The following is a 26176-nucleotide window of genomic DNA, read 5'->3' as shown; positions in this document are numbered from 1 at the left end:
GTATAGGTGGCAAACATCCGTGAGGACAGCCCTGCTTCTTCACTGGGGCAGCTGTTCCCACTGGCTGCACGTCAGGACCACTTGCACAACCTCCCCTGCAGAGGCAGATTCCAGTTACCTAAGAGCTTCCCACATACTTCAGCCCGGAGCAGTTGAGACCCACCAGACCAGAGTGACAGAAAACCTTGGAAGGACTCCATGAGCCAGTATCACAAAGAGCAGCAGAGGAAGCCCCAGTGAAGTCCTGATAAAACAGACACATTCCTATGTAGAATATCTTGGGTGTTCAAGGCCGATGTCAGGTGTCTTATAGCAAAGTCATCTCCAGCTTTCACAAGAACGCTGCATGACTGCTCAGGGGCAGAGGACACGCGTGACCCAGCATCTCCTTCCAGGTTTTAACTCGGCAGAGCTATTCTAGCACCATGATTTCCCAGCACACTTTGCAACAGCCATGGCGTATGACCAGCCAGGTAGCAGGGGATGGAAACAGAAGCTTATGTGCAACCTTCCTGCGGTGCTAAGGGGAGGCCTCCTCCTACCCTGGCTGGAGCTTCAGTTGCCACCATTTGGGACCACGTGTTGCAGATATGGGGTGGGGTGGGAAGTAAGACAGAAACCATGATGCCCAAAGTCATAAGGTCACAGTACTAATTCTTGGTTATCCCTGTGCTCCAGCTCCGACAAAATAAATGAGAAAGACACAGGTGAGCTAATTTTTGCTTTGCTGTTTTAAACCTGTTGACATTATCATTAAGCCAAATGCCTGAAATGGCCCATTTTACAGATAAGCGAAAGGCTTCCTAGGTGGCTTAGCGGGTAAAGACTCTGCAACACAGAAGACTGGGGTTCGATCCCTGGGTTGGGAAGATCCCCTGGAGAAGGGAATGGCTACCCACTCCAGTATTCTTGCCTGGGGAATCCTGTGGACAGAGGAGCCTGGTGGGCTACAGTCAATGAGGTTGCAAACAGTTGGACATGACTGAAGCGACTGAGCACTCCGTGAACAGACAAGCAAACTGAAAATCCGAGGTACAAACTCTAGCTGGGTGTCAGCCACACAGTAATGCCAGAAGCAGGGCTGTTCTGACCCCTTTCCGCCTCAACCCCGACGCCTTTTGACAAAAGGCGGCTCCTTTTGGATGAGTCTGTCATCACCCTACTCAGCTCAGCTTATTACTCTAACAAAATATACAGTTTAAAATTGGAGAGCCAGCCCAGTTCTTTGGTTAAAAATGTGGACTCAGGAGCTACTCTGCCTGGGACTGTTCTAGAAGTTCCATCACCCTCATGCTTCAGTTTCTGTATCTGGACAAGAGGCAGGGACGAGGGTGAGGCGGTTGGGGCACACCCCTTCAGTGCAAACGGAAAGGGGTGCCCAAAATCTCACTGATCAAGGAAAGTATTTTAATGAATTTTTCTAAAAACCAAACACAGAAAATCCACAATGAACAAAAACATCACAGTCTTAAAGACAGGACCGCGTCCTGCCTTAATCCCCAGGCTAGCTTCTAATAAAACATAAAAAAAGACAGGACCAAGTCCTGCCTTCATCCCCAGGCTAACTTCTAATAAAACAAACAAACAAAAAAAACCCAACAAAGCAGCTGACCTGTATGCCATAGTTTGCCAATTTAAAAAATAGATTGCTTTAAAACATGTGATTGCTGAGTTTTGAGTGCCCTAGGCCAGTGCCTTCCTCGTCTCAACCCAGCTCCAGCTCTGGATAGCAACTGACAGAAGGAGATGAGTCAAGGCAGGTCAAGTTCTTATCACAGTGCCTGGCTCAGAGTAAGGACTCACACCAACACAGCAGCAGGAATTGAGGCTCATTCTTTTTAAAAAATTAAACACAAGGACAAATGAACTCATGCTCCACAGTGTTTAGAAGGCAGCAGGAAGTCTTAAGCAGAGGAAAGCAAGAGGGTTTCTCCTTGATTTTTTAATTCTTCACTGGACATTTTATAGCTGCACTGAATAGACATCCAAAGGACTTAGCAGTTCGCAGTCCCTAACTTCCCTGGTAGCTCAGCTGGTAAAGAATCTGCCTGCCATGGGGGACACCTGGGTTCGATCCCTGGGTTGGGAAGATCCCCTGGAGAAGGAAAAGGCCACCCACTCCAGTGTTCTGGCCTGGAGAATCCCATGGACAGAGAAGCCTGGTGGGCTACAGTCCATAGGGTTAGAAAGAGTCGGACATGACAAAAGCAACTTAGCACACATGTACACAACCTGGAATTTAACCTCTCTCTGCAAGGAGATCCAACCAGTCCATCCTAAAGGAAATCAGTCCTGAATATTCATTGGAAGGACTGATGCTGAAGCTCCAATACTTCGGCCACCTGATGCGAAGAACTGACTCATTTGAAAAGATCCTGATGCTGGGAAAGATTGCAGGCAAGAGAAGGGTACAACAGAGGATGAGATGGTTGGATGGCATCACCGACTTGATGGACGTGAGTTTGACCAGATTCAGGGGGTTGGTGACGGACAGGAAAGCCTGGCGTGCTGCAGTCCATGGAGTCGCAGAGAGTCAGACACGACCGAGTGACCAAACTGAACCTATGTCTTGCATGAAACTGTACTGGCATAAAGGGACCCCAGGAAATTTGGCATTCTGTGTGTTTGTCCTGCGTTTTGACATATTACCTTATTGCTTGCACTCAACAGCCCAGGTCAGGAATCAGCAAAGACGGCCCTCCAAATCATGGCCTGCTTTTTGTAAATAAGGTTTTATTGGCACACGGCTATATCCATTCACTTACCTGTTATCTTCAGCTGCTTCGATGACAACGGCAGAATTGAGTGATTGTGCTACGGAGGTGAACACAGTTGAATAGAGACCGAGGCTAGCCAAGTCCAGGATATGTCCTGTCTGGCCCTTTACTGAAAAGGTTCACCAGCCCCTGGTCCACGTGATGTCAAACTGCAAACGTTCATTAATCAACGCCCCCTTTGAGGTCCATGTGCACCTTGCAAAACAGAGCTGGGTGCAGAAACCAATTCAGGGCCTCTTAACTACTGTGGCTGTTTCCAGTTTCATTTGGTGATAGCTGTATATTTTAAGTCTCATCCTCATTTCATAGAGTTTTGTTGGAACACAGTCTGGCTAATTTTGTGAAGAGAGTTTAGTCATGGAAAAGCCCTTATGGCTTCATAAAGCCTCAAATACTATCTGGTTCCAAGCTTTTTGCTAATCTCCACTCTACTGGGGGTCCAAATTTGCTAGGTGATACCAGTGTGGATCCAAGACCCTTGAATGCCCATACAGCTGTGGAAAAAAAAAGCCTTCTAAAGAGGCTGATATTGTCCCTGTTTCTCTGAAGAGCTTCGACACCAGAAGTACAAGGAACGTTTATACGATTTCAATCTATGGGTTCCCACTTGAAAGGTCAACAGCCCTTCTGTTACCAGAAGAGAAACACAGATAAGACTCATGACAAACAGCAAAAGGTGACAATAGAATCTGTACAATGCACCAGCAACCAGGAATGAAACACTTCTGAACGACCGAAGATAGCTCTAAAACAAAAAAGGATTAATTCTCTCTGCCATCGTTTCTGTCTTTTCTTCTTACTCATTATCACTTGCCTTGAGCCAAATGGAATCAGATGTGTTCAAAGTAACCTTCTAAAATAAGCTCTGTGTCTCTCTTTCGTAAGTGAAATAGTCACCTTTACAATCTATTAAAGTTTTGTGTTCGCATCCCTGTTCCTAGTTTATCAAAAACAATGGATCTGCTCAGTGTTTCAAAGGCCCAGATATTGAGCCTGATGAGAGCACACAAGAATCTGTATTAAACAAAGACTGTATCTGAAGAAAAGAAGAAAGACACTTTGCATAAATTATATATCTGCTGGCATTCCAAGACCTCTTAAGTTTCCGTCAAGTTAAACGTCCATTTACAAGGGCTTGGGATTTCCCTTATTTGTTGGTTCAGCAAACATCAAGTGCTTACGATGATGAAAGACACTAGTCCCAGGCTTTTCCACGCATCGCCACGTCCCACAACGAAGCCCAGGACCCACTGGGCCCCTGCTCCCTTTTTATCAACAGATAGACAAATCTTGAATTTCACAACACAGTTACTGGCTGAGCTAGTGTTAGCTTGATCTCTGGCGCCACCTACAGATCAAACTGCATTTTGCTTCACTGCGGCACGAAGACGCTCAGGAATCCTAGGTGCCTTTACAGTGAAATTACCACCGGGTGGAGGGCCCTGGAGAAGCCCACAGTGATAGACCACAAAAATGGAGCGTCCCTCCGACACCATTCTACAGACGAGCTTGCCTTTTTATTATAAGACAACAGATAAAAGGAACCACACACAAAACATATAAGGCGGATTACTCTTAGGAACCACCACCCAGGTTAAGAAGTAGAACTTTTCCGGCCACCCCAGACCCTCCACATACCCCGACATCCCCTTAACCTGCTCTACGGATCAGTGTAGTGTTAGATTTTCAACGCGGTGTAATTCGTTTGTTTCGTAATCCCATCAGGGGCGATCAGTCTCAGAACTGGAATCCATCGTGAAGGAACTATCCCTATTGGATAGAGCAATGCTCCGTGGACCCCCGATCTTGGAACCGAGTAAACCTGCTTAGACGATGCTTGGAGGGAAGACAGATACCCGGGGTGAGGTTGGGGGAGGCGTCTCCACAGGGCTGCCGTGGCGCCTGCCCTCACGCCACGGTGACTGCAGCCATGGCCTCTGCGAGCCTCAGGGTGGAAGCAGGCGTCCCCGGAGCGGGGGAGTCCAGCCTGGCTTGAGGGCTGGGCAGCGGCGTGGCGTCCGGAGATCCGGCCGGCTGACCACCCTCTCTGCGGGGGCTAGAGGCACTGGCTGGATTCCAGGGGCGCCTCGAGCTGCCCGACGGAGACCAGCGCGCCCAGCTGCCCGGGGGCGCTGCTCTCGGGCGGGAAGGTGACCAGGCCCGAGCTCTGGTTCTCACCGTGGTCGCTGTGCTGCTTCCGGTGGCACCGCAGAGAGTCGTCCCTGACGAAGGCCGCCCCGCACGTCTCGCAGCGGAAGGCCCTGTGCGTCACGATCTTGGCCACAGGCGGCCCGCCGCCCTCCCGCGGCCCCTCCCGGCCCGGCGGGGCCCGGTTCTCCGTTCGGGCCTCGTCCCGGTGCGCCTTGTCAATGTGCTTGGCCAGGCTGCTGGGCCGCTTGGTGTCGAAGCTGCAGAAGTCGCACTTGAAGGGCCGGTCGGGGCAGTGCACGCGGCTGTGCACGCGCAGGGCGGCCGCGCTGGAACACGAGTAGCTGCACTCGGGGCACTTCTCGGGGTGCTCGGCCTGGTGCAGCCGGCTGTGCTCCAGCAGGTCGGCCCGGTCCCGGCCCTGGAAGGCGCAGTGCAGGCACTTGAAAGTGTGCTTGATGCGGATGTGCGACTTCAGGTTCGCCTTCATGGTGCAGCGGACGTCACAGAACTCGCACTTGAAAGGCTTCTCCCCCGAGTGCACGATCATGTGCCTTTTCAAGTCCGAGCTGATTTTGAACTTGGCGCTACAGAGCCAGCACTGGAAGGGGGTGTCCCCTGGCAACGGGAAGGTGCGTTTCCATTAGAGCAGGCAGGCAACACCGAACTCCCCCCAAACATGCGTTCAGAATGCCTGGTGGCAGGTAGCTGGGTCTTTAAAACTCCAGTTCCTTGTCGCCTCCTACCACCACCACTTGCGAACACGGTATTAACTCACAGCAATCCCATGTCTGAGTACCACTCCCACTTTAACAGATGGAGTAACTGAGACTCAGGTCACATTATTTGACCATGGCCAAACAGCATCATGGCATCCACATCCACCCTCTTCATGACACTTCAGGTTCAGATCTAAACTCAATTGACATTCCAGATGTGGACACAGAAGGAAGATGTATGGTTATGTGATACAAAACTGTTTATAATCGAGATTTATAAACATGCTCACTTTGGTGTTTGGACTTCCCCTGTGGCTCACACAGTAAAGAATCTGCCTGCAACGTGGGAGACCTGGGTTCGAAAGACCCCCTGGAGAAGGGAATGGCAACCCACTTCAGTATTCTTGCCTAGAAAATTCCATGGACAGACGAGCCTGGCAGGACTACAGCCCATGGGGTTGCAAAGAGTCGGACATGACTGAGCAACTAACACTTTTACTTTTCACTTCGTCTTTAAGTTGTATTATTACACCAGTTAAGTGGCTTGTATTAAAGTTTTGCAGTTTCACACTGACAGACTGAATTTTATTTATGAAATTAACCCATGAATATGGCAGCAGGAGCAGAAGACAAATTATGAAATGCCATAGCCTCCTCTGTACTCCCTGGAGGGATAGCTAAGGAGTTTAGTTCTTTGGAGGCTCTTTAAACATCCCTGTCAGTTGATTATAGGCAAAGATGAGACTGTTACATATCCTACACAACCATCCTTTCCCCAAACTTCTCCTGCATTCTGTTGGTTGTGATTTTGACTCATCTAGCATCACTCTCTCGGAGAAGGCAATGGCACCCCACTCCAGTACTCTTGCCTGGAAAACCCCATGGATGGAGGAGCCTGGTAGGCTGCAGTCCATGGGGTCGCTAAGAGTCGGACATGACTGAGCAACTTCCCTTTCACTTTTCACTTTCATGCATTGGAGAAAGAAATGGCAACCCACTCCAGTGTTTTTGCCTGGAGAATCCCAAGGACGGGGGAGCCTGGTGGGCTTCCATCTATGGGGTCGCACAGAGTCGGACACGACTACAGCAACTTAGCAGCAGCAGCATCTCTCTAAAATGAGTATTAGCTTCAATGTTTAGTCCATCAGCCTGAGAGGTTTAAGGATGCCTTTCTCTTTGCCACACTACCTCTCCTTGCTTGAGAAACGGCTTTATTTCACTTAATTTCCTCACTTCTCTTTTCTTCCTGACCTTGTCAGAAACCAGACTTCTATCTTCTGATTGTCAGTTCTCCAGCTTTCTTTCTGCTCTCTGAAAAGCTGGACCTTACAGCCAGCAACCCCAGTTTCAATTCACACTGCTTTAGTCTGACGACCGTTTCTAACAGAACTCCTGGATGCAACGTTCCTGCCAGTGGGTAGATACCAATGACAACTAAAAAATTCTGGTAAGTTATGCAAGTACTCTGTTGTCTCCAGGATTTTTATTTGTTAGACTTGGCATTTCATACCTCTTATTTCCTGCGGATGACACTTCACAGTTAGGAAGAGGAGATCGGTTTAAGGACGAGACATTAGGTAGGTTTTACCTGTTACTCGACAGTTTGGGCCATCATGCCAAGAGGCTTCAGCTGCTCCTCTGACCTCTGCAGCCTACATCAGTTCCATGTTCAGAACACCCAAGGCAGTCAGACGCTGGCTGCAAAGATTAGCTCCCAGCTCTTTGGCTGCCTCCCACTTGTCTGCTGGGACACAGGTTTCTTGACTTAATTTTGGATGTCAGTATATGCCGGTCTGCTTGCCATTTGCCATGAATTCATTGGAAATTCTAATTTTCTGACTCTCCTTATGGGCTTCTCAATCTCCCTTTTTCTGCACTGTGATGGGTAGGTTGGTTCTATCTCCTTATTTTAACACGGTCTCACACAGGGAGGGAAAAGCTTTTCTGCAAAGCCTAATTTCTAGATGTTTGTGATTACTTTCAGGTAATTTTGCTACATGTTTCTCTTTTATTGGAGTATAATTGCTTCACAATGTCATGTACAACAGAGTGCATCAGCTGTATGAACACATATATCTCCCCCTCTTCAGCCTCCATCCCACCCTGCTCTTCCCACTCCTCCAGGCCAACACAGAGCACCAGCTGAGCACCCTGTGCTACACACCAGCTTCCCACTAGCCAGCCGTTTCACACGTGGCTACGTGTTTCTGAATTAAGCCACACAATCAGAGTTGATGTTGAATGACAAACACCTAGTTTATTCATCAGGCTTTTATTGAGATGCACCCTTTGCTTCTTGCGTGCTGAATTGGATAATCGCCCCCAGCTGTATTTTGCGCAGGCAAGTTAGAAAACTCAGCTGTCAGACTTCCAGTGTTTCACTAGAAGCTGTCTTCCCAGTGGGAGAAACCACACCCTTCATATCAACAGAGAAGCTCCAGTTTCCTTTACTCACAGCCTGGAGTCATTTCCGTTGCCTGTGCTTTAACTAAAGCTGAGGGGTCAGAGACGCAGAGGCCTGGGACTTACCTGTGTGGGAGCGCAGGTGCACGGTGAGCTGGCTGGAGTTGCGGCTGGCGTAGGGGCAGAGCTGGCACTTGTAGGGCCGCTCGTCCGAGTGGATGCGCAGGTGCTTCTTGAGGCTGCTGCTGTCCACGGCCGCGTAGTCGCACAGGTGGCACTTGTGGGGCTTCACGCTGGTGTGGCAGCGCATGTGCATGGTCAGGTTGTCCTTCCGGCTGAAGCACTTGTCACAGAACTCGCACTTGTGCGGCTTGTCTCCTGCAAACACACAAGCAAGAGTCACGGCTTCAGGGGTTTTGTCCAATAGGACGCCGGCAGAGAGATCCAACCCAGAAGGCAGGCCGAGTCCCGGGCTCTGCCGTTTCCTTCTGACCAAACGCCCGGAGACAGGAAGACACGGAGGTCTAGACAAGCACCGTGGAACAAGAAGGTGTGCTGTTCCATTCGTGGCTCAGAACTTCTGCAGACTCCCGAGGAGCAGAGATAAAATCAGGCTGAAAGGACGTCAGAGGCCAAACCTTGTTTGGGAAAATGAGGGCTTTCTTAGAAGCAGTCAAGATCGGAGGGGGCAGGTGGCGGATATCTGGAACGGCTTTCCGACTTCCTAGCTGATGAGCCACCCAGAGGACAGTCAGGGTGACTCTTCCCTTACTTGTGCTAAACCACAAGCAGCAGAGGCACCTACCCTCCCGGGCTGTTAGGGAGGGAGGCTGCTTAGGCTGGAGAAGCATCGCCGAGGTTCCAAGCATGTGGAGGTTCCTGGAGAGCAGAGAACCCCATGCCCAGAATGTCACCACCAAACTGCATTCTTCCTTCTCCCACGATGACTCCAAACAGATCACATCCAAACAAAAACCTACCCAGAAACCCACTGCTCAGGGAAAGCCAGGACCGGAAGGCATGCCCAACCCAAGAACCCGGACTCAGAGAAAATAATTCTTTCAACACCAAAACCAGATATGGGTCTTTAGAAGGCTGCTTTGGGTTGTGTGAGGCTTGGGGGATCGTTGTTTCTTGATAAGGGATTGAACTAGGGCCCCTGGCAGGGGCAGTGCTGGGTTCTGACCACTGGACTGCTGGGGGATTCCTCAGACATGGGTCTTAAGATGGCTCAATTAGAGGCAGGGTGGGACAATGTCTGAAGCCTAGGAATGATGACATCCTAAAGCTTTCAGGAAAAAAAAAAGGCCCAGATGAGCATACAATTCCTCAGACAACACAGGATGGTTGCAGGATGGGAAGAGTACCTGCAGAGTTCCACAGAAATTACTGAAATAAAACCCCGTACTTGAACTCACTTCCCTGGTGGCTCAGCTGGTAGAATCTGCCTGCAGTGCTGGAGACCTGGGTTCGATTCCTGGGTTAGGAAGGTCCCCTGGAGAAGGGCGTGGCAACCCACTCCAGTATTCTTGCCTGGAGAATCTCATGGACAGAGGAGCCTGGCGGACTGCAGTCCATGGGGTTGCAAAGAGTCAGACACGACTGAGCGACTGACAGACACACTTGAACTCTCATTCAATGGGCAGAGAAAATAAGCTAGCTGACAGATGACACAAGGCGTCACACGGAACCGTGTGCATCGGAACAACAACAAAAAGGAACCGGATAAGACGTGGGATATAAGTAACGAAATGGGAAGGACTGCTTTCAAACCAGAAAAGAGAAGCAAGCATAAAAAAAGGGGCACAACAGAACAGAAAATAAAGTAATAGTCACACTAAACATTTAGTACAAATGGATTAAATTTCCTGTTAAAAACGTCAATTACATTTTTTAAAAAGTCAGCTTAATACTCTTGAAAGGGGAAAGTGTTAGTCGTTCAGTCATGTCCATGGGCCCACAGGCCCATGGGCTGTGGCCTGCCAGCCTCCTCTGTCCATGGAATTCTCCAGGCAAGAACAACTGGAGTGGGTGGCCATGCCCTTATCCAGGGGATCTGCCAGATCCAGGGACTGAACCCAGGTCCCCTGCATTGCAGGCGGATTCTTTACTGTCCGAGTAAATACCCAAATAAAAATGAAAGAGAAGTAGAGAATGATACACAGTGTTCCAGGAAAGTGCAGAAATATCAGTATTAGGCAAAGCAAATCATGGTAAAAACCAGTACAGATTTCATATGGAAGAGACAAAACTCACCAAGTAGATGTGAATCAAACTTATGAAACTAACATGGTTTCACAAAAGGTTTTTCAAGGAAAACTGTAGGACATATTTTAAAACAACTTTTGCTTAAGAGTCACAATCAGATTACAAACTCTTAAGAGATGGACAGTGAGAGCTCCATGTTATCAAAACCCAGGGCCTAATCACTTTTCAGAAGAATCTCTGAACTTCAGTTCCAAAGGCTGAAAGCAAGTGAACCGCATGCAACTTGAGAAACTAGGAGAAACGGAACTTCTCTGGTGGTCCCAACGCCAGGGGCCCAGGTTCGATCCCTGGTCAGGGAACTTGACGCCTCATGCTGCAATGAAAACCAAAGAGTCCACGTGCCACAGCTAAGACCTGGCAGTCAAATAAATACTAAAAAAAAAACAAAAAAAAACCACCAAAAAACCAACTAGAAGAAGTGAAGACAGACAGCGCTTGATCAATAAAAACAAAAGAATGGCTATTAAAAAGGGAGGTTTGCTTGAAGAAAAGATACCAGTAGACCAGTATTTTCAATGTTGCCACTACAACCGTTTGGGGCCAGGTAATTCTTGGCTGTGCCCTGTCTTGTGCATTGTAAAATGTTTAGCAGTATCCCTTTCCCCTCCCCCACAAGATGCCAGCAGCACCTTCCTCTCCAGTTCTGAGACTCAAAAACGTCTTCAGATATTACCAAACATCCTGGGGGGAAGGGGACGGCACTGTACCTGGTTACGATCCATTTTAATAGACACTGGAAAGAAGGGACAGATAGATCAACTTAATCATGACTGTTAAGTCAGACTTTACCCCAGCCAATTTCTGTGCATGTGTGTGCTTAGTCGCTTCGTCGCGTCTGACTCTTTGCGACCTCATGGACTGTGGCCCACCAGGCTCCTCTATCCATGGAATCTCCAGGCAAGAACACTGGAGCGGCTAGCGATTCCCTTCTCCGGGGGATCTTCCCCACCCAGGGAAAGAACTTGTGTTTCCTGCTTCACACGTGAATGCTCCATCGTCTGAGCCACCAGGGAAGCTGACAATCAATTATGACGACTCAATAAAATGGCTATGTCCAGGAAGATACAAAATTACAGTCTGAATTGAGAAAGAAAACAGAGCAATAACAAATTTAGAAAAACTGCTATGTTAGAGACGTGCCCCAAGGCAAACTGTTTTTTGCACAAATATCTGCTATCCTTCTCAGGAGAATTAGGCTGCATGATCCCATCACTGTCGGGCTGGACATGGGACTGGCTCTGCACAATGGAGAGGAGCAGACGTTAAGAGCCAGTATCTTGGGAGTTCCCGGGTGGTCGAATGGTCAGGACCCAGCACTTCCACCAGGGGCTAGAGGTTCAATCCCTGGTCTGGGAACTAAGATCCCGCAAGCCATGTGGCACGGCCAAAAAAGCCCCAAACAAAAAACCAAGAGAGCGAGTGTCTGGTTGGCTACACTTGCTTCTCTTGTTCAAGATGACCTGTAACATACCAGATCAGGGGTTGAGTTTGGTTTTTTGAACTATGTTTCAGGTGTACAACATACTGATTCACCGTTTTAAAAGTTCTATTACACTATGGTTATTATAAAATATTGGATTTATTTCCTGGGAAGAGCAAGGATTCTTAATTTGGGCCCTGTGGGTAAAATTTAAGGAGTTCCAGACCTTCTATGAGAAGGGATTAAGTTTTTATCTTCTTTATCGCTAACTGGAATTTACCATTCCCGTACATTCCGAGAACTCATTCCTCTTATAAGAACTGCAGGTTCATACCCTTCAATGGCTATCTCCCCATTTCTCAAACTGAATTCATAGAAACAAGGAGTAAAATGCAGTTTCGGGGTCAGCGGGTCTGGGATTCTGTGTTTCTATTGAGCTCCCAGGTGGCGGTAACCTTTCGGTCTGTACCACTCTTCAAGACTCCCCTGGTGGCTCAGATGGCAAAGCGTCTGCCTAGCATGCGGGAGACCTGGGTTCTCTCCCTGGGTTGGGAAGATCCCCTGGAGAAGAAAATGGCACCCCACTCCAGTATTCTTGCCTGGAAAACCCTATGGACGCGGGAGCCTGGTGGGCTACAGTCCATGGGGTTGCAGAGAGTCGGACACGACTGAGCAACTTCACTTTCACTCTTCAGGAAAGCACGGGTAGTCTATTAAAATACTTCACAACGAACACTTCGATAGCATCTGTACTTAAATATAGTTTACTGTGATTTTATTATGTTTAAAAATATTATTCTGGGAGGGCTCTGTAAGCTTCACAAAATTGCCAGGAGTCCACAGCAGGAAAAAAGGGTTAAGAGCACCTTTAGCTGGCGTGTTCCAGACAGGCTGCCTCCCCAGCTGGGTCCTGGAGGGGAGACCACAAGGCTTGGGGCTGCCACTGACTCTGGGGACATGGGGCTCAGCGGAGCTGGCCTCCGCGGCCACTGAGATGGACATCATCATTACAGCCTAGTCCATGCACTCTCCAGACTCTGGGAAAAGAAAGTCGTAAACGGAATACTGTGGTCACGTTCTACCCAATTTTCCAGCAAAAGTGTTTCCGTGTTCAATTGTTTAATAGCAGAGGGAAAGAAAAAAATGTCTCAACTCACTTTAGAACGGATTAACCCTGAGATCAACACCAAGTGATGAAATACAGAGTGGGATAAAACAAACATTGGAAGACAATGTCCTTTATGAGGTTAAACGCCAATTATCTTAAGTGCAAAACATTTGAAATTCAACCGTCACTTGTTTTTTATGCTTTAATAGCTAAGTTGTGTCCAACTTTTTTGCTGTTCCAAGGACTGGACCCCACCAGGTTCCTCTGCCCATGGGATTTCCCAGGCAACAATACTGGGGTGAGTTGCCATTTCCTTTTCCAGGGGATCTTCCTGACGCAGGGATCAAATCCACGTCTCCTGTGTCTCCTGCGTTGCAGGTGGATTCTTTACCACTGAGCCGCCTGGGAAGCCCCTCAACTATCATTCTTGATGGAGAAACCCAAAGCCAAACAATACACATCCAAAGACCCAAACCAACTTCCGCAGGCTTGGAATAAAAACAAAAACTTCTCAGACATGACAAAATGATTTCCACAAGGATTCTAAGGACTTGAACCACAAATGGTGGTTAAAAAAAAAATCCAAGTAACTCCCTGGCAGTCCAGTGGTTAAGACTGGGTGTTTTCACTGCCAAGGGCCTGGGGTCGATCCCTGGTTGGGGTGCTAAGATCCCATAAGCTGCTCTTGCAGAGAGCCAAAGCAGGGGTGGGGAATCAAGGTATTTCATTAGAGTTGGGAGTAAGATTCGGATGGTTTGCTTCACCACTACTCTTCAACTCTGACCCAGAGCACCAAGGCACTCTAGATCGAGCAGAAAGACAAACACGATTTGCATATGACAATCTACCAGGGCAATTCAAAAGCATAAACTTGACCTACGAGAGTACACAAGGCAGCCAGGGGCCGGGAGAGAACATGCAAAACTTCTCTGGAGCGCGTTCTGCCGCTGACAGCACTCTAAGAAGTTCCCACACCCCCCATCGCTCCCCCACCCTTCATCCCCGGCTTCTCCCTGAAGAGAGCCACATCCTGACCTGGGCGGTGGGGCGGCCCGGGGTGGCAATGCTTGAATTAAGTGCCGTGTTTCCTGATTCACAGTCTTAATTGAGTACTTTTCAGCTAGCCCACTCTGAGGAAAACACAGTTCTTGTGCTTCTTTTGTACTTTATTCCTGTGGGCTTTTCATCTGAATGTTGGCACTTCTGTTTGAGTGACTGCTTGCTCAGATCCTTTTCTATGGGTGCCATCACTGACTTGCAGGCATCCTTGTGTGTTCAGAAGATGAACTCTGCCCCATGTTGCAAATTTCTTAACTTCTTGATGATGTCTCAGTGGAAGTTTTAACTTTAGTCATAATGATGTCTCAGTGGAAGTTTTAACTTTAGTCATAATGTCGTCTTAGTGGAAGTTTTAGCTTTAGTCATATTTAACCTGTCTTCTTGGTGGACTTTGCTAATTGCGTTTACCTGTCTATTTTCAGCATAAATTTGTCCTCCTATATTTCCTAGTAAGTTATAGACTAACTTATTTAGTATATCTGGAATTTGAATGATAAATTTCCCTATTAAAGATGTCAATTGCACTACAAAAAGTGTGCTGTAAACCAAAATACTCGGCTGCCTCGACAGCAAGTGCCTGAGGGGTGGCTGCACCGGCGCTTCCCTACGCTGGACTGTGTTGACCTGAAAGAACTAAAAAAAACCACGGGTATTTCAGAGTTGGTGTTTGGCAGATGTTTCCTTAAATGTGAACTAAGTGAGCCAGTCATGTCAAGGAAAGTTACTGACAATACTGGGATGATAACTTTTGGATTCTAGACAGTCTGGATTGCAAAACATATATCCCTCACTGTCCCAGGCCTGCAGCATCCTAGCTTTAGGTATTTCTACTGAGATTCATAATTAAACATGATTTTTCTCCTACAGTACAATGAAATGGATCAACATTTGGAAGAATTACAGAAGTTGGCAAAAGCCATATTTTCCCAAATGACTGGCGTATGACTGTCAAACCAAGTATGGTTTGGAGAGCCAGTCAAGCATAAGTAAGGGCCATTCAAAGCTGAAAACAGACAAATGGAATTTAACAAGTTTGAAAAATTTATGGAAATGACTGCAAATTCTATACAGCAACTAATATTTAACAAACTACCCTTTGCTGTATTCTGGTGTAGCATTACCTGAAAAGACTATCGAAATACTCCATTTCCAATTACATTATGTGAGCAGCCAGATTTTCCTCTTACATTCCAACCTAAGGAACACACAGCAATAGACTGGACTGGGATACAGGGGTGAGAGTTCAGCTAAACCATGAAATAAGACATGTTTGCAGATGTATATACACTGTTACTTGCTTTGTTTTGGAAAACAGTCACTTCTCACAGAAGTGTTCATATATAGTGGGCTTACTGTAAATTTATTCATTTAAAAGTAAAAGTTTTGGTTTTAACTTCTAATGCAGTAACTGTCAATTAAAAAATTCTTCGGGGGATCTTCAGGTTTGAAGCGTAAAGGATCTCAAAACGGTGGTTGGAAAATCAATGTTCTACCCATTTGGCAAAGGTCCAGCTTCCGCCTCAAGCGCCCCCTGCACACACTGCCACCCCCACCTCCCTCTCACAGCTGCGCTGAGAGGCCATGTGGTCTACATGTGAGCTCTTTTTCTTGGTAACAGAACCGTCTCTTTGTAGCTGGGCACTTGCCACACAGATTCAAGACTTCAAGCTCCCGGACTTCATTTCCACAGCTAAGAATCGCCACGCCACTAAGTTCTGGCCAATCGGGCATCAACTGAAATGACGTGTAACTTCCAGGACGCTGCCTTTAAAGGTAGGACTCAGTAAAGAATCCGCCTGCAATGCAGGAGACCCAGGTTCGATCCCTGGGTTGGGAAGATCCCCTGGAGAAGGCAACCCACTCCAGCATTCTTACCTGGGAAATTGCGTGGACAGAGGAGCCCGGTGGGCTACAGTCCCTGGGGTCGCAAAGAGTCGGACACGTCTCATCAACTAACGCAAGCCATCTGAGACCACGCCAATCTTCGGGATATCCAAGCAACAACACAGGACCCTGAGTCCCTGAAACCATGGGGCTGGCCACCACACTCGCCAGCAGGACAGAAACACGCTGGCCTTCTGCAACCATGGGGAAAGACGCTACCAGTGCCCCAGGGCCCACTCCTGCTTTCCAGAGGCAGCACGGGCCTGCCCAGCATCCCCACCCCGGCGCAGGGAGCCCCGCCAAGGACACGGCCTCACCTTGGACTTCCGGATCCCCTCATGCTTTGTATCACTCCAATAAGACATTAGTCTAGCCCCCGCCCATCTCTCGAGGTCCTCCTGGTACCGTGGCCACAGGGGCCTGACAACCCGCAGGCCCCATCCTGTTCATGCGGGTTTGGGGACTGCCCCGAGGGAGCAGCACTGCCTGGTTACCCTCAGGACGGAGTCGCCCACTTTGAAGTTGCCTAACCCGGCCAACTTGATAGGGAGTCTCTCGTCTTTGTTCAAATGGCTCCTGCGGGCTGCAGGTGACTGCCATCATCCTGGCACCCCTATCTCCCGAGGCTTCACAAGGAGGCCATTCACGATCCACCCTTCCCAGGCCAAGCTGGCCCTTTGCTCTCTAGCTTCCACAGCCCACCACCCATTTCCAAGAGAGACTAGGTGTCCAGAAAGCTGTCCTCTTGACGCTGGAGCCTCGGTTTCAGCTGGGCATGTGGCTGCCCTTCTTGAAGCCATCTTCCAGCCCCGCTTCGTGCCTGGTGTGATGACTGAGTCCTGCTCATCATCCAGCTAGTCACCGGGAGGCCGCTTCAGGGGCCTGGCCTGGGGGAACCTCAGAGCCTTCCTCCCGCTTCAGTTCTCCACCAGCTGAGAGACTGAGGTCTGGAACAGCTGCCTCGGACCAGGAGACGAAGCTGTTTGTTAGAATGACAGCTATATCCCACCATCTGGGGACTACCTGGCTTCTTAAATTGTACTTGAGAAAAAGAACACTGATTGTGTTTAAGTCATTTAGTCTGGTTTCTGTGAGAGCAGAGAGATCAGTATCTCAACTCACACAGCCAGAGGGTGTCTGTAACGAACTAGACGGTGTGTCTCCGGCTTTGTGCACCGCGTGGTCTTCCGTGACTATTCAGTAATCCCACTGTAGGGCCAGGAACAGTTATTTTTCATGCAGCTGTTAATATATGATGGGCTTACTCTTCTATTATTTGTAACAGCAGCCGTAGGTAACAGGCGAGCCGGGCATGACAACAGGCAGTACGCAGTTTGCAGAGCCTGCTTCTAGGTCATTCCTTTGCTCCAGGACATCTGGTTTCTCTGCATTCTCAACAGCGTGGGTGGTTGCTCAGAAGGCACCTTCCATCCAGAAGTAGCCTCACCGCTCTTACCCACGACCCCTATGGCCACAGGGCCTCTGTGCTGACCCTTCCTCTGCCCACCTCTCCAACCGCACCCCACACCCATTATGCTCCGTCCACGCCTTTGCACAGCAATTCCCTCCCCCTGGAGTCCTTCCCTCTCCTCGCCCGACTCCTCAGCCATCTTTCCTACCTGAAGAGCCTCTTCTTCCAAAAAGTCTGCCATCACCAGCTTACGACAGTCTCCCCCCGCCTGTCAGTTACCATCACTGCCTTTGAGACTCTTCAGGTCCCAGCCTCTCCCACTAGATTGCGTCCTGAGGCAGAAACGTTCTGCGTCGGGCTCACCATCATACATTCGTGTTCTCGGGCTTTTTTCCAACATGCAACTTTGGAACAAACGAACGGGTACCTACCTGTGTGGATTCTTAGGTGGCGGTCCAGATCTTTCATGCCATGCACAGTTTTGAAGTGGCAACCTAGAAAAGAAAAAACAGGTTCCCTTAACAGAACCTCAAAGAGGAAGGTACGAAGAATCTGAAATCCCGGCGAGTCAGTGCCTGAGCTCGCGTGGCCGCGCCGGGTACAGGGAAGGGGCTCAGTACATCGAGTCTACCCTTCACCTGGATAGCAGCAGTTGAAGGTCCTCTCCCCAAGGGTTGCTGTTGGTTCCTTTGACTCGGAGGGAAGAGCCGCGACAGGGGCTTTCTGGGCGTCACTGCCGTCAGCGGAGGGACAAGGTGGTTTGGGAACATCGTTATCTAGTTCCGAAGGTGAAATCGAGACAATGGAAAGTATTACTTCTCAAATATAAGCACCATGATCAGGAAGATGCCCTAGAAGAGGAAATGCCAACCCACTCCAACACTCTTGCCTGGGAAATCCCATGGACAGAGGGGCCTGGTGGGCTGCAGTCCATGGGGTCGCTGAGTCGGACACAGCTGAGCGCACAAGTCTTAGAGCAGCTTTGGGCTTATTTTACTTTCCCCTACTCCCCACCCCCCAAAAAACCCCCAAACATTACAGATTAGAAGCCATGCACATTCTGGTCTCAACCATCCTCTTCACCAACTTCCAGGAAGCAGAGGGGACAAAGGAACATGGAAATGTGCCAGGGACACGACTGCCAAGATCCAGGCTTTGCAACAGAGCCTCTCAAACGACGTGGGGGAAGACCTGGTTTGTAAAATAACTTCCAACCCACCAGGCTAGTGTTTTTAATAGAATAAACACAAAGTACGAGAAAAATGGAATAAGACAGTAAAAGCCCAAATGCTTCACATGTGACATAAAGCTGGATGTTTGCCGAGTTACTTTTAAATGTGGTTTCTGAACTTATTTTAATTCAACTCAGCAACAAGTCACAGACCACACTTCAAGTGTCACTGCTCTCCAGGTTAAAATGCCACCGTTTCAACCTGAAACGTGAAGAAAAACAAAACTAGAGACTAAAAGACTTGAGATGGTCTGCAGTATCAGGACTTTCTGGGATCCTGATTAAACATACTGTAAAATCCATTTAAGACCCCAGGATGTACCAACACTAAATGAACGTTTAAGGGAAGTTTTTAAGGCGTGAAGATGAAACTGAAGTTTTAAAGAGTATTCTAGTAGTTTGCATGCATTCACGCTCAGTCATGTCCGACTCTTCACAACCCCATGGACTGTAGCCCACCAGGCTTCTCTGTCCACAGGATTCTCTGGGCAAGGATACTGGAGTGGGGTTGCCACGCTCTCCTCCAGGGGATCTTCTAACCTAGGGATTGGATCGGACTCTCCTGCATGGACAGGTGGATTCTTTATCACTGAGCCACATGGGAAGCCGTGTTCTAGTAGTTTGGGGATGGCTATTGATTGTACATGTCTGATGTGCATCAAAATAATCCCAGGCAGGGCAATGTCCGTATGAAGAAGCAATCGGCCACTTGTAACTAGTGATTGAAACCGAGCCTCTGGTTCATGAAGTTCATCGCATAACCCTCTGTTAGCAAGGCTGACCCAGGTGTCACTGTGGTTTCTGCCAGCCAAAACGGCCAGATTATTTCATAAGGTTCCATCTAACAGGAAACTTTAAAAACGTCTATAACAAAGACCAAGTGCTCCTCAAAGACTGTAAAGTGATTTCTCTCCAAATAGATTTAAGACCCAGTGAAAAGAGGTGCTGTCAATATTTTAAGTCTGAAAAGAAAAAATGTATTAAATAGTTTATGAATTACAGCCCAGAGTCAGGGACTTTTGATCCCAGGCTTCCCAGGCGGCTCAGTGGTAAAGAATCTGCCAGCCAAGTGGGAGATGTGGGTTTGATCTCTGGGTTGGGAAGATCCCCTGGAGAAGGAAATTGCAACCCACTCCAGTCTTCTTGCCTGGAAAATCCCATGGACGGAGGAGCCTGGTAGGCTACAGTTCATGGGGTGGCAGAGTCAGATACGACTAAGTGACTAACCCACTCAGTATTCTTGCCTGGGAAATCCCATGGACAGAGGGGCCTGGTAGGCTACAGACCGTGGGGTTCCAAAGAGTCAGACATGACTCAGTGACTGAACAACAAACAACACGGAAGGTGGATTCCGCTTTCCTTGACAGGCTGGTCAAAGCAAGCCTTCTTACCATAGAAGCTGCAGAACACGCTGATGAGGGCATAGGGTTTGCTTAGTCGCGTGCTAGCTGTGTGATTACTGGCAACTTACTCAACCTTTCCGAGCTTTGGTTTACTTCGCTGTAAAGAGGCATCACTGACCCGCCTCCGAGTAAGAAGAGATGTATTATGTAAATTCCCAGCACGGCGTCCAGCCTCCATCGCATCAATGCTATCATAGGGCTTCAGCAAAAGGGCCGCAGGCGTCACATCCAAGGAGCTGCGGTGCTTGAAGCCCCTTAACAGGGACTGAACAAGGGACCCAGGCCCATGCCTTTCAACGGGGGGTCATTTTGCAACACCTGGGGACACTCTGGATTGTGACGATCGTGTGCACACGTTTGTGATGTGGCGTCTAGTGGGTGGAGGCCAGGGACGTTGCTCACCACCCAGTGATGCACGGGACCCCCCCCCCGCAACACAGAACCACCTCAACTGGGGGTTAAACGGAGTCTCCAAGGCCTCACCCACGTTAACTGGGGCGGGGGTGAGCCCAGGAACGCGTTTTAAAGCACACCAACCTCATACTACTCTCTAAGCCTTTGATCTCAAGGGGTGGTCCTCAGAGCACTAACCAGCATGATCCAAGAGCCTGTTAGAGGCGCAGAACCTCGGCTCTCAGACGTACAGAATCTGCGCTTTAACAAGATCCCCAGGTGAGGCCCATGCCCATCAAGTGGGGAGAAGCACAACTCCAAGCCATAGCTTCTCAAACTACCCGCGCATCACAGTCACCTGGAGGGCTTGTTAAGGTACAGGCGGCAGGGCCTCCCCCTCTGGAGGTCCAGAGTGGAGCTGGCAGTGTTTCATTTCTAACAAGTTCCCAGCTGATGCTGCTGGTCTGGGGACCACACTAAGACTTTCTGCTGTGCGGGAAGAGAACCTGGCTCAGAGCTGCTGCTCAAGGCTGCTGGGCCAAAGTTTTCAGCGAATCAGAAAACTTGGCACGTCTGAAGTCCATCACTGTGCTTCTCAGAGGAAGGCAAAACCTTGCATTGCTTAGCAATTCACGTGTTAAGGAAAGAAAGCCATTCAACTCCTCAGGGTTTTTAATCCCACCGAAACCAAGAAGACTGGAAAGCTAAGTAGTAGGCTGTGAAGCACAGTGGTTTACGATCCTGCCTGGGAAGCCAGCTGATAAAGAATTGAATTGGAATCTGAAACTTATTAGCTGTGTGACCCTGGCTGAGTTCCTCAGTTTCCACATTTATAAAATGAGGATTTTGGTGCCCATTTCCCAGGTTTAGACGAAGATTAAACTCCTTAACATACTTCCGTAAAAGAACCTTCTGAGTCAGCACTATACAGATGCTCCTGGTTATATTCACGGATGTGCACACACACGAGCCAGCAAATTCTCAGGGAGAGGGAAACAGTTCACAGTGCTGATGGGAAGGCAGGCAGAGGGAGACTGTTGGGTTAAAGCTCTCAGAAAACCGTGCCCAAGGCTATAAAGGGGCACCCAGGCAGAAAACGGCAGAGCTTCAGAGGCGACTTCCTTCTTCCAGGAAAGGAAGGAAGGTGGGAAGCCTGCTCTCCTGAGACAGGTGCAGCTAGGGCGGAGACCCTTCTAGGCTGGAGGAGGAGGTGGGCCGCATCTGACGGTGAGAACTCAGGGTAGCACAATGGCCCTTCTAACCTTTTGAGAAACTGCTGGTGTTCTTTTGGCAAGGTTGTTTTCCTGCCTCTAGTAGCTTTTCTCTGGTAGTGACTGAAGTCTACCAACTGATCTGAGTCATTCTGTCTCCTCCAGAAGCTACATGAGTTACAAAGCCATCTGCAAATTAAGAGCAGCCCAACCTTAAAAAATGGGCTTCTGAGGTGGCTCAGTAGTAGAGAATCCACCTGCCAATGCAGGAGATGCAGGCATGTGAGTTCAATCCCTGGGATGGGAAAATATCCTGGAGGAGGAAATGGCACCCCACTCCAGTATTCTTGCCTGGAAAATCCCACGGACAGAGGAGCCCGGTGGGCTACAGTCCATGGGGTTGGAGAAGAGTCAGACACAACTTAGCGACTAAGCGCACGCACGCACGCCCAACCTTAAAAAAAAGGGCAGGCCTCTAGCTCAGCAGAACAGACCCGAGACAAGTGCAGGGGAACATCAGTTACAGGGCTGTTTTGCTCTGCAGCGGTGGCTGGTGTTGAGGTGCCCTGGCACCCCCTAGTGCCGCACAACACAGAACACCCTCCCCAACCCCTCCAAACACAGCAAGGTTCCAGGAGTTTGCCCTCCAAGCGCCGTGTGCAGGAGTAAAAAGTAGCCCATAGCACTCACTTTGGACAGCCTGTGTTTCTTCAAGAAAGGTCTTATATTATCGCTCCCCCGACAAGACTCATCATCCCCAGTACCACCCCAACTCTTCTTTACAGAGGATCCGCAGCCCTGCCCCACCCCCCAGGAAGACCCTCGTTCTACCTGCCTATCCGCACTCTACACCTTGAGCGCAGAGACAGGGTGTTTTGGTTGCAGAAGTTTTACCCAGCCAAGCTTTACTTTTATATACAAACCACCAGTTTAGGAGTGGCTTCGTTAAGCTGCTTCTCTCCTCCACTGCCTCCCTGGGAGCAGTGCGGTCATCAGAACCCACCAGAGACCTGCTGCTGGAGGTCTGCCCTTTTTCGCAGAAGAGACCAGATCCCCCTTCTCCCTTGCGGAGGCGGGGGGGGGAGAAGGGGAGAAAGTTCCAGTAAGGGCTCCTCTCAACAGCTCCTGGCTAAGCAAAAGGCAGCAACTCATCGCGGGGGTGGGTGGGGTGGAGAGACCTGAAATAGGAACCTACACGGTCTTACCGGAGAACAAGATAATCACAACGGGAAGCGCCTTAGAAATGCAGATTCCCCGACTCCACTCCACCCCTGGGATTCCAGGAGCGCGGGATAGGAGCCGGAGGAATCCAGCGAGTTCTCAAAGCTCCCCAACCCGCAGGGTCTTCGGAAGCAGAGGCTGCCTCGGGGCACTCAGGGTTGCCCAGGGTCTCCAGGCTTCTCCTGGAACCCCTCTAACCCTACACCCCACCACCGTCCTGACCCCGCTCCAGCCCCAAACCCTGGCGCCACTTCAGAGTAAAAGTCGACACCCTCACTGGAGCCCGGGGCCCCCAGCCCTTCTCAGACCTCAGCCGGACACCCCCGCCCCAGCTCCAGCCTCGCTGACGCCCTCGGCCGTCTCTACCGCTAGCTCAAAGCCTCAGGAGTTTTCCTCGACGGTGCCCTCCGCCGAGAGGCCGCCCCCAGGCAGCACCCCGGCCCCTCCCAGCTCGATGTTGTCCCAGCGCTCACCCCGAACACGCTGCACGCGCCACCGCTTTATCTCGGGAGTCACCGCTCCGGTCCCCAGCGGCCTCGAGCTCCAGGAAGACAGGAACCGGTCGCAGTGCCTCCGCTCCAGCACCTCTCTCCAGGGCCCGGCAGAAGCTCGGACATTCCGCCCCCAACACCCACGAAGACGCCTGGGGTCTCAGAACGCCCACCTCCGACGCGCACAGCCCCAGCCCGGCGCCAAGGAGGCCGGGCGCGCCGAAGGCTGCCTCCGGAGGGATCTCAGAGCATCCTTCCAAGGTGTGCGAGAGACGAACCGTCATCGAATAGCGCTTGGGGGACTGGGGGGCAGGAGTGGTTGCAGGAGAGCGACTCCGGGAGCGACGCAATCTACCCGAGAAGGGTTAATTCACAAGGGGGTGTGTGTAATTCACAAGGGGGTGTGTGTAACTTAGAAAGGCAACGGTAACAAGGTCTGAGCCCCAGAACTCCAGCTGGAAGCCTCACCGCCCCGCCCCGCCCAAGCCCAAGGGCCGGGAGCTCGCATCCACGTGGGTCTGCGGAAAGTCGGAGAAAACCGCCCCCAGCACCCGGGGTCCCCGGCGCCACTCACCCGGCTCCCCCGCCGCCTCCGGGGCCGCCTCGGCTAACTCCCGGCTCGCGGACTGCGGCTGCTCGGAGCTGAGATGCTGGGGCCTGGCCTGCTTGCGCCGCGACATGGCGTTAGGATCGGGGCTCTGGCGACTCCCTGCGAGCGGCCAGCCTCACACAGCCAATTCCCGGAGTTCGAGAATTAACCAGGCTCGGCCGGAGCGCGCACGTCCCGGCAATCCTGCTCATCAGCCCAGCAGGACGGTTTATCAGGAGCCCTGGCTGCGGACTGGCCCGCAGCCAAACCTCTGGACTCCAGGGGAAGCGCGGGGCGGACCCGGGCAGCCCACACCGGCTGGGAGCTCGTTAGAAATGCAGACTCTCGGGCTCCACCCCGGACCCGCGGAATCAGAATCTGCATTTTAACAAGCTCCCCAGGTGATTCGCATGCACATTAAAGTTTGAGAAACCGTGTCTGCATTTTAACGAGGTCCCCAGGTGATTCGTTTGCCCATTAAAATTTTAGAAGCACAGCTCTCCTCCAACTTTAATGTGCGCGCGACTCACTGGGGATCTCGTTAAAATGCAGATTCTGACTCAGTGGGTCTGGGGTGGGGCCTGAGCTTCTGTATTTCTAACGAGCTCCCAGGTGAGGCGGCTGCTGCCCAGGCAGCGCTTTTAGATTCTGGCTTAATTGGTCTGGACCGAACCCTGGACACTGGTGTGTATATATATTAAAAAAAAATTTTTTTTTAAGTTCCCCAGGTTATTCTGATGTGCAGCCAAGGTTGGGAAGCACGACTTGCACTCGTGGCTGCGTATTCGAATTTAAATTTTAAATTAGGCTACAGTTGCAGGGTGAACCCACTGGTCCTGGAAGAGCTGGGTAAAAATGCAGATTCCGCAAGTTTTCGCTTCAGGCAGCCCAGGAATCTGTATTTCTGCGCAGCGTCTTTCCCATCCGCCCCCTCTCCTCGCCCGGTCCCGGGACTCCGGCGCCCGTGGTCCGAGACCACACAGAGGAAGCCTGGGGCCAAGAGGGGGGCGGACCCCGCCCGGCAGGTGACCGAGGCGAGGTCCTGGGAGCGGGGGCGGTTGAGCTAATTGGTGTTCTTGCTCAGACTGGCTGGGTCTTGATGAGACCCGAGGGGACCCCTCCTGGCACCAGGTAAATGACATCCAACTGGGAGCAGAACGCCACCTAAGAGACCCAGGTGTTTGCGCTCTTCGGTTGGGGAGTTACTTAAGGCGGGCTGTGGCCGGAGCTTGCCCGAACCTGAGAGTCACGTGGGGCCTTTGGGTAAAAAGGTTCAGCTTTGAACCCGTGGGGGCGGGGCCTGGGAATCCGTATTTGTAACATAGCCGCCGGTGAGTTTTTCTTCAGGGGCTGCTTCGGCCCCGTGCGGTTTCCGCTTCATCCAGTAATTCATTCACCTTTTGTGAAGTTTACCCTTGACAAACCCCAGGGGACTGCCTGCGAGAAGCGAATTTTTATATTTCTCAAAGACAGCTGTTTTCCTCAAATTTCCTGTTGATTTTCAAGTTGTAGATTGATTGTAAACATGTCTGTGTAAAACCCAGTGAAGTCACTCAAGGTTAAATTTTCACGACGTTTATTAAAAGCAACTTTTAAAGCTTTCTTTGGGATGTGTGCCTAAGTGCACATGTGGTGGTGGCGGCCTAGTCGCTAAGTCGTGTCCGACTCTTTCGGCCCGTGCACTGTAGCCTGCCAGTCTCCCCTGTCCATGGAATTTCCCAGGCAAGGATACTGGAGCGGGTTGCCCTTTCCTTCTCCAGGGGATCTTCCTGGCCCGGGGTGGAGGGTTGAACCCGCATCTCCTGCGTTTCACTGAAGGCGGGCTCTTTGCTGAGCGAGCCACCAGGGAAGCCCTCCGGGCACACACGCAGGGAAAGCCGCTTCAGGACATCCATGCCGGCTTGTTTGTTGTGTGTCTTTCTGAAATGTCTCAGAAGGATTATTAGGTGGCACTTGTTGCCTCTTGTTGTTCAGCCGCTCAGTCGTGTCCAACTCTTTGCGACCCCATGGACTGTAGCACGCCAGGCCTCCCTGTCCATCACCATCTCCCAGAGTTTGCTCAAACTCAGTCCATTGAGTCAATGATGCCATCTCACTCCAACCATCTCACTTCACCCTCTGTCTTCCCCTTCTGCCCTCAATCTTTCCCAGCATCAGGGTCTTTTCCAATGAGTTGGTTCTTCGCATTCAGTTCAGTTCAGTCGCTCAGTGGTGTCTGACTCTTTGCGACCCCATGAATCGCAGCACGCCAGGCCTCCCTGTCCATCACCAACTCCCGGAGTTCACTGAGACTCACGTCCACTGAGTCAGTGATGCCATCCAGCCATCTCATCCTCTGTCGTCCCCTTCTCCTGCCCCCAATCCCTCCCAGCATCAGAGTCTTTTCCAATGAGTCAACTCTTCGCACTTCGCATGAGGTGGCCAAAGTACTGGAGTTTAA

The 26176-nt window shown here is 50.4% G+C and overlaps 1 protein-coding gene across 2 annotated transcripts in view; it reads right to left on the bottom strand.

The window, feature by feature from the left end:
* Nucleotides 1-4271: 4271 nt before the first annotated feature.
* The window catches only part of ZFP64 (ZFP64 zinc finger protein), a 75376-nt gene continuing 53471 nt past the window's right edge, over nt 4272-26176 (bottom strand). Inside the window, exons 1-5 of one of the 2 annotated variants that reach the window (XM_027558246.1) lie at nt 23722-25292; nt 17836-17973; nt 17629-17691; nt 8174-8425; nt 4272-5543 (exon numbers count right to left, since the gene is read on the bottom strand). In XM_027558246.1, coding sequence (XP_027414047.1) covers nt 4834-5543; nt 8174-8425; nt 17629-17691; nt 17836-17973; nt 23722-23827 — 1269 coding nt within the window. In that variant the 5' untranslated portion in view covers nt 23828-25292 and the 3' untranslated portion in view covers nt 4272-4833. Of the gene's footprint in view, nt 5544-8173; nt 8426-17628; nt 17692-17835; nt 17986-23721; nt 25293-26176 lie in introns of those variants that run through there. The other variant, XM_027558245.1, reaches the window with a different exon arrangement.

The sequence above is a fragment of the Bos indicus x Bos taurus genome, chromosome 13 (genome assembly GCF_003369695.1).
Source record: "Bos indicus x Bos taurus breed Angus x Brahman F1 hybrid chromosome 13, Bos_hybrid_MaternalHap_v2.0, whole genome shotgun sequence".
Classification (NCBI taxonomy): domain Eukaryota; kingdom Metazoa; phylum Chordata; class Mammalia; order Artiodactyla; family Bovidae; genus Bos; species Bos indicus x Bos taurus.
This window is presented reverse-complemented; position numbering and strand designations above follow the sequence as displayed.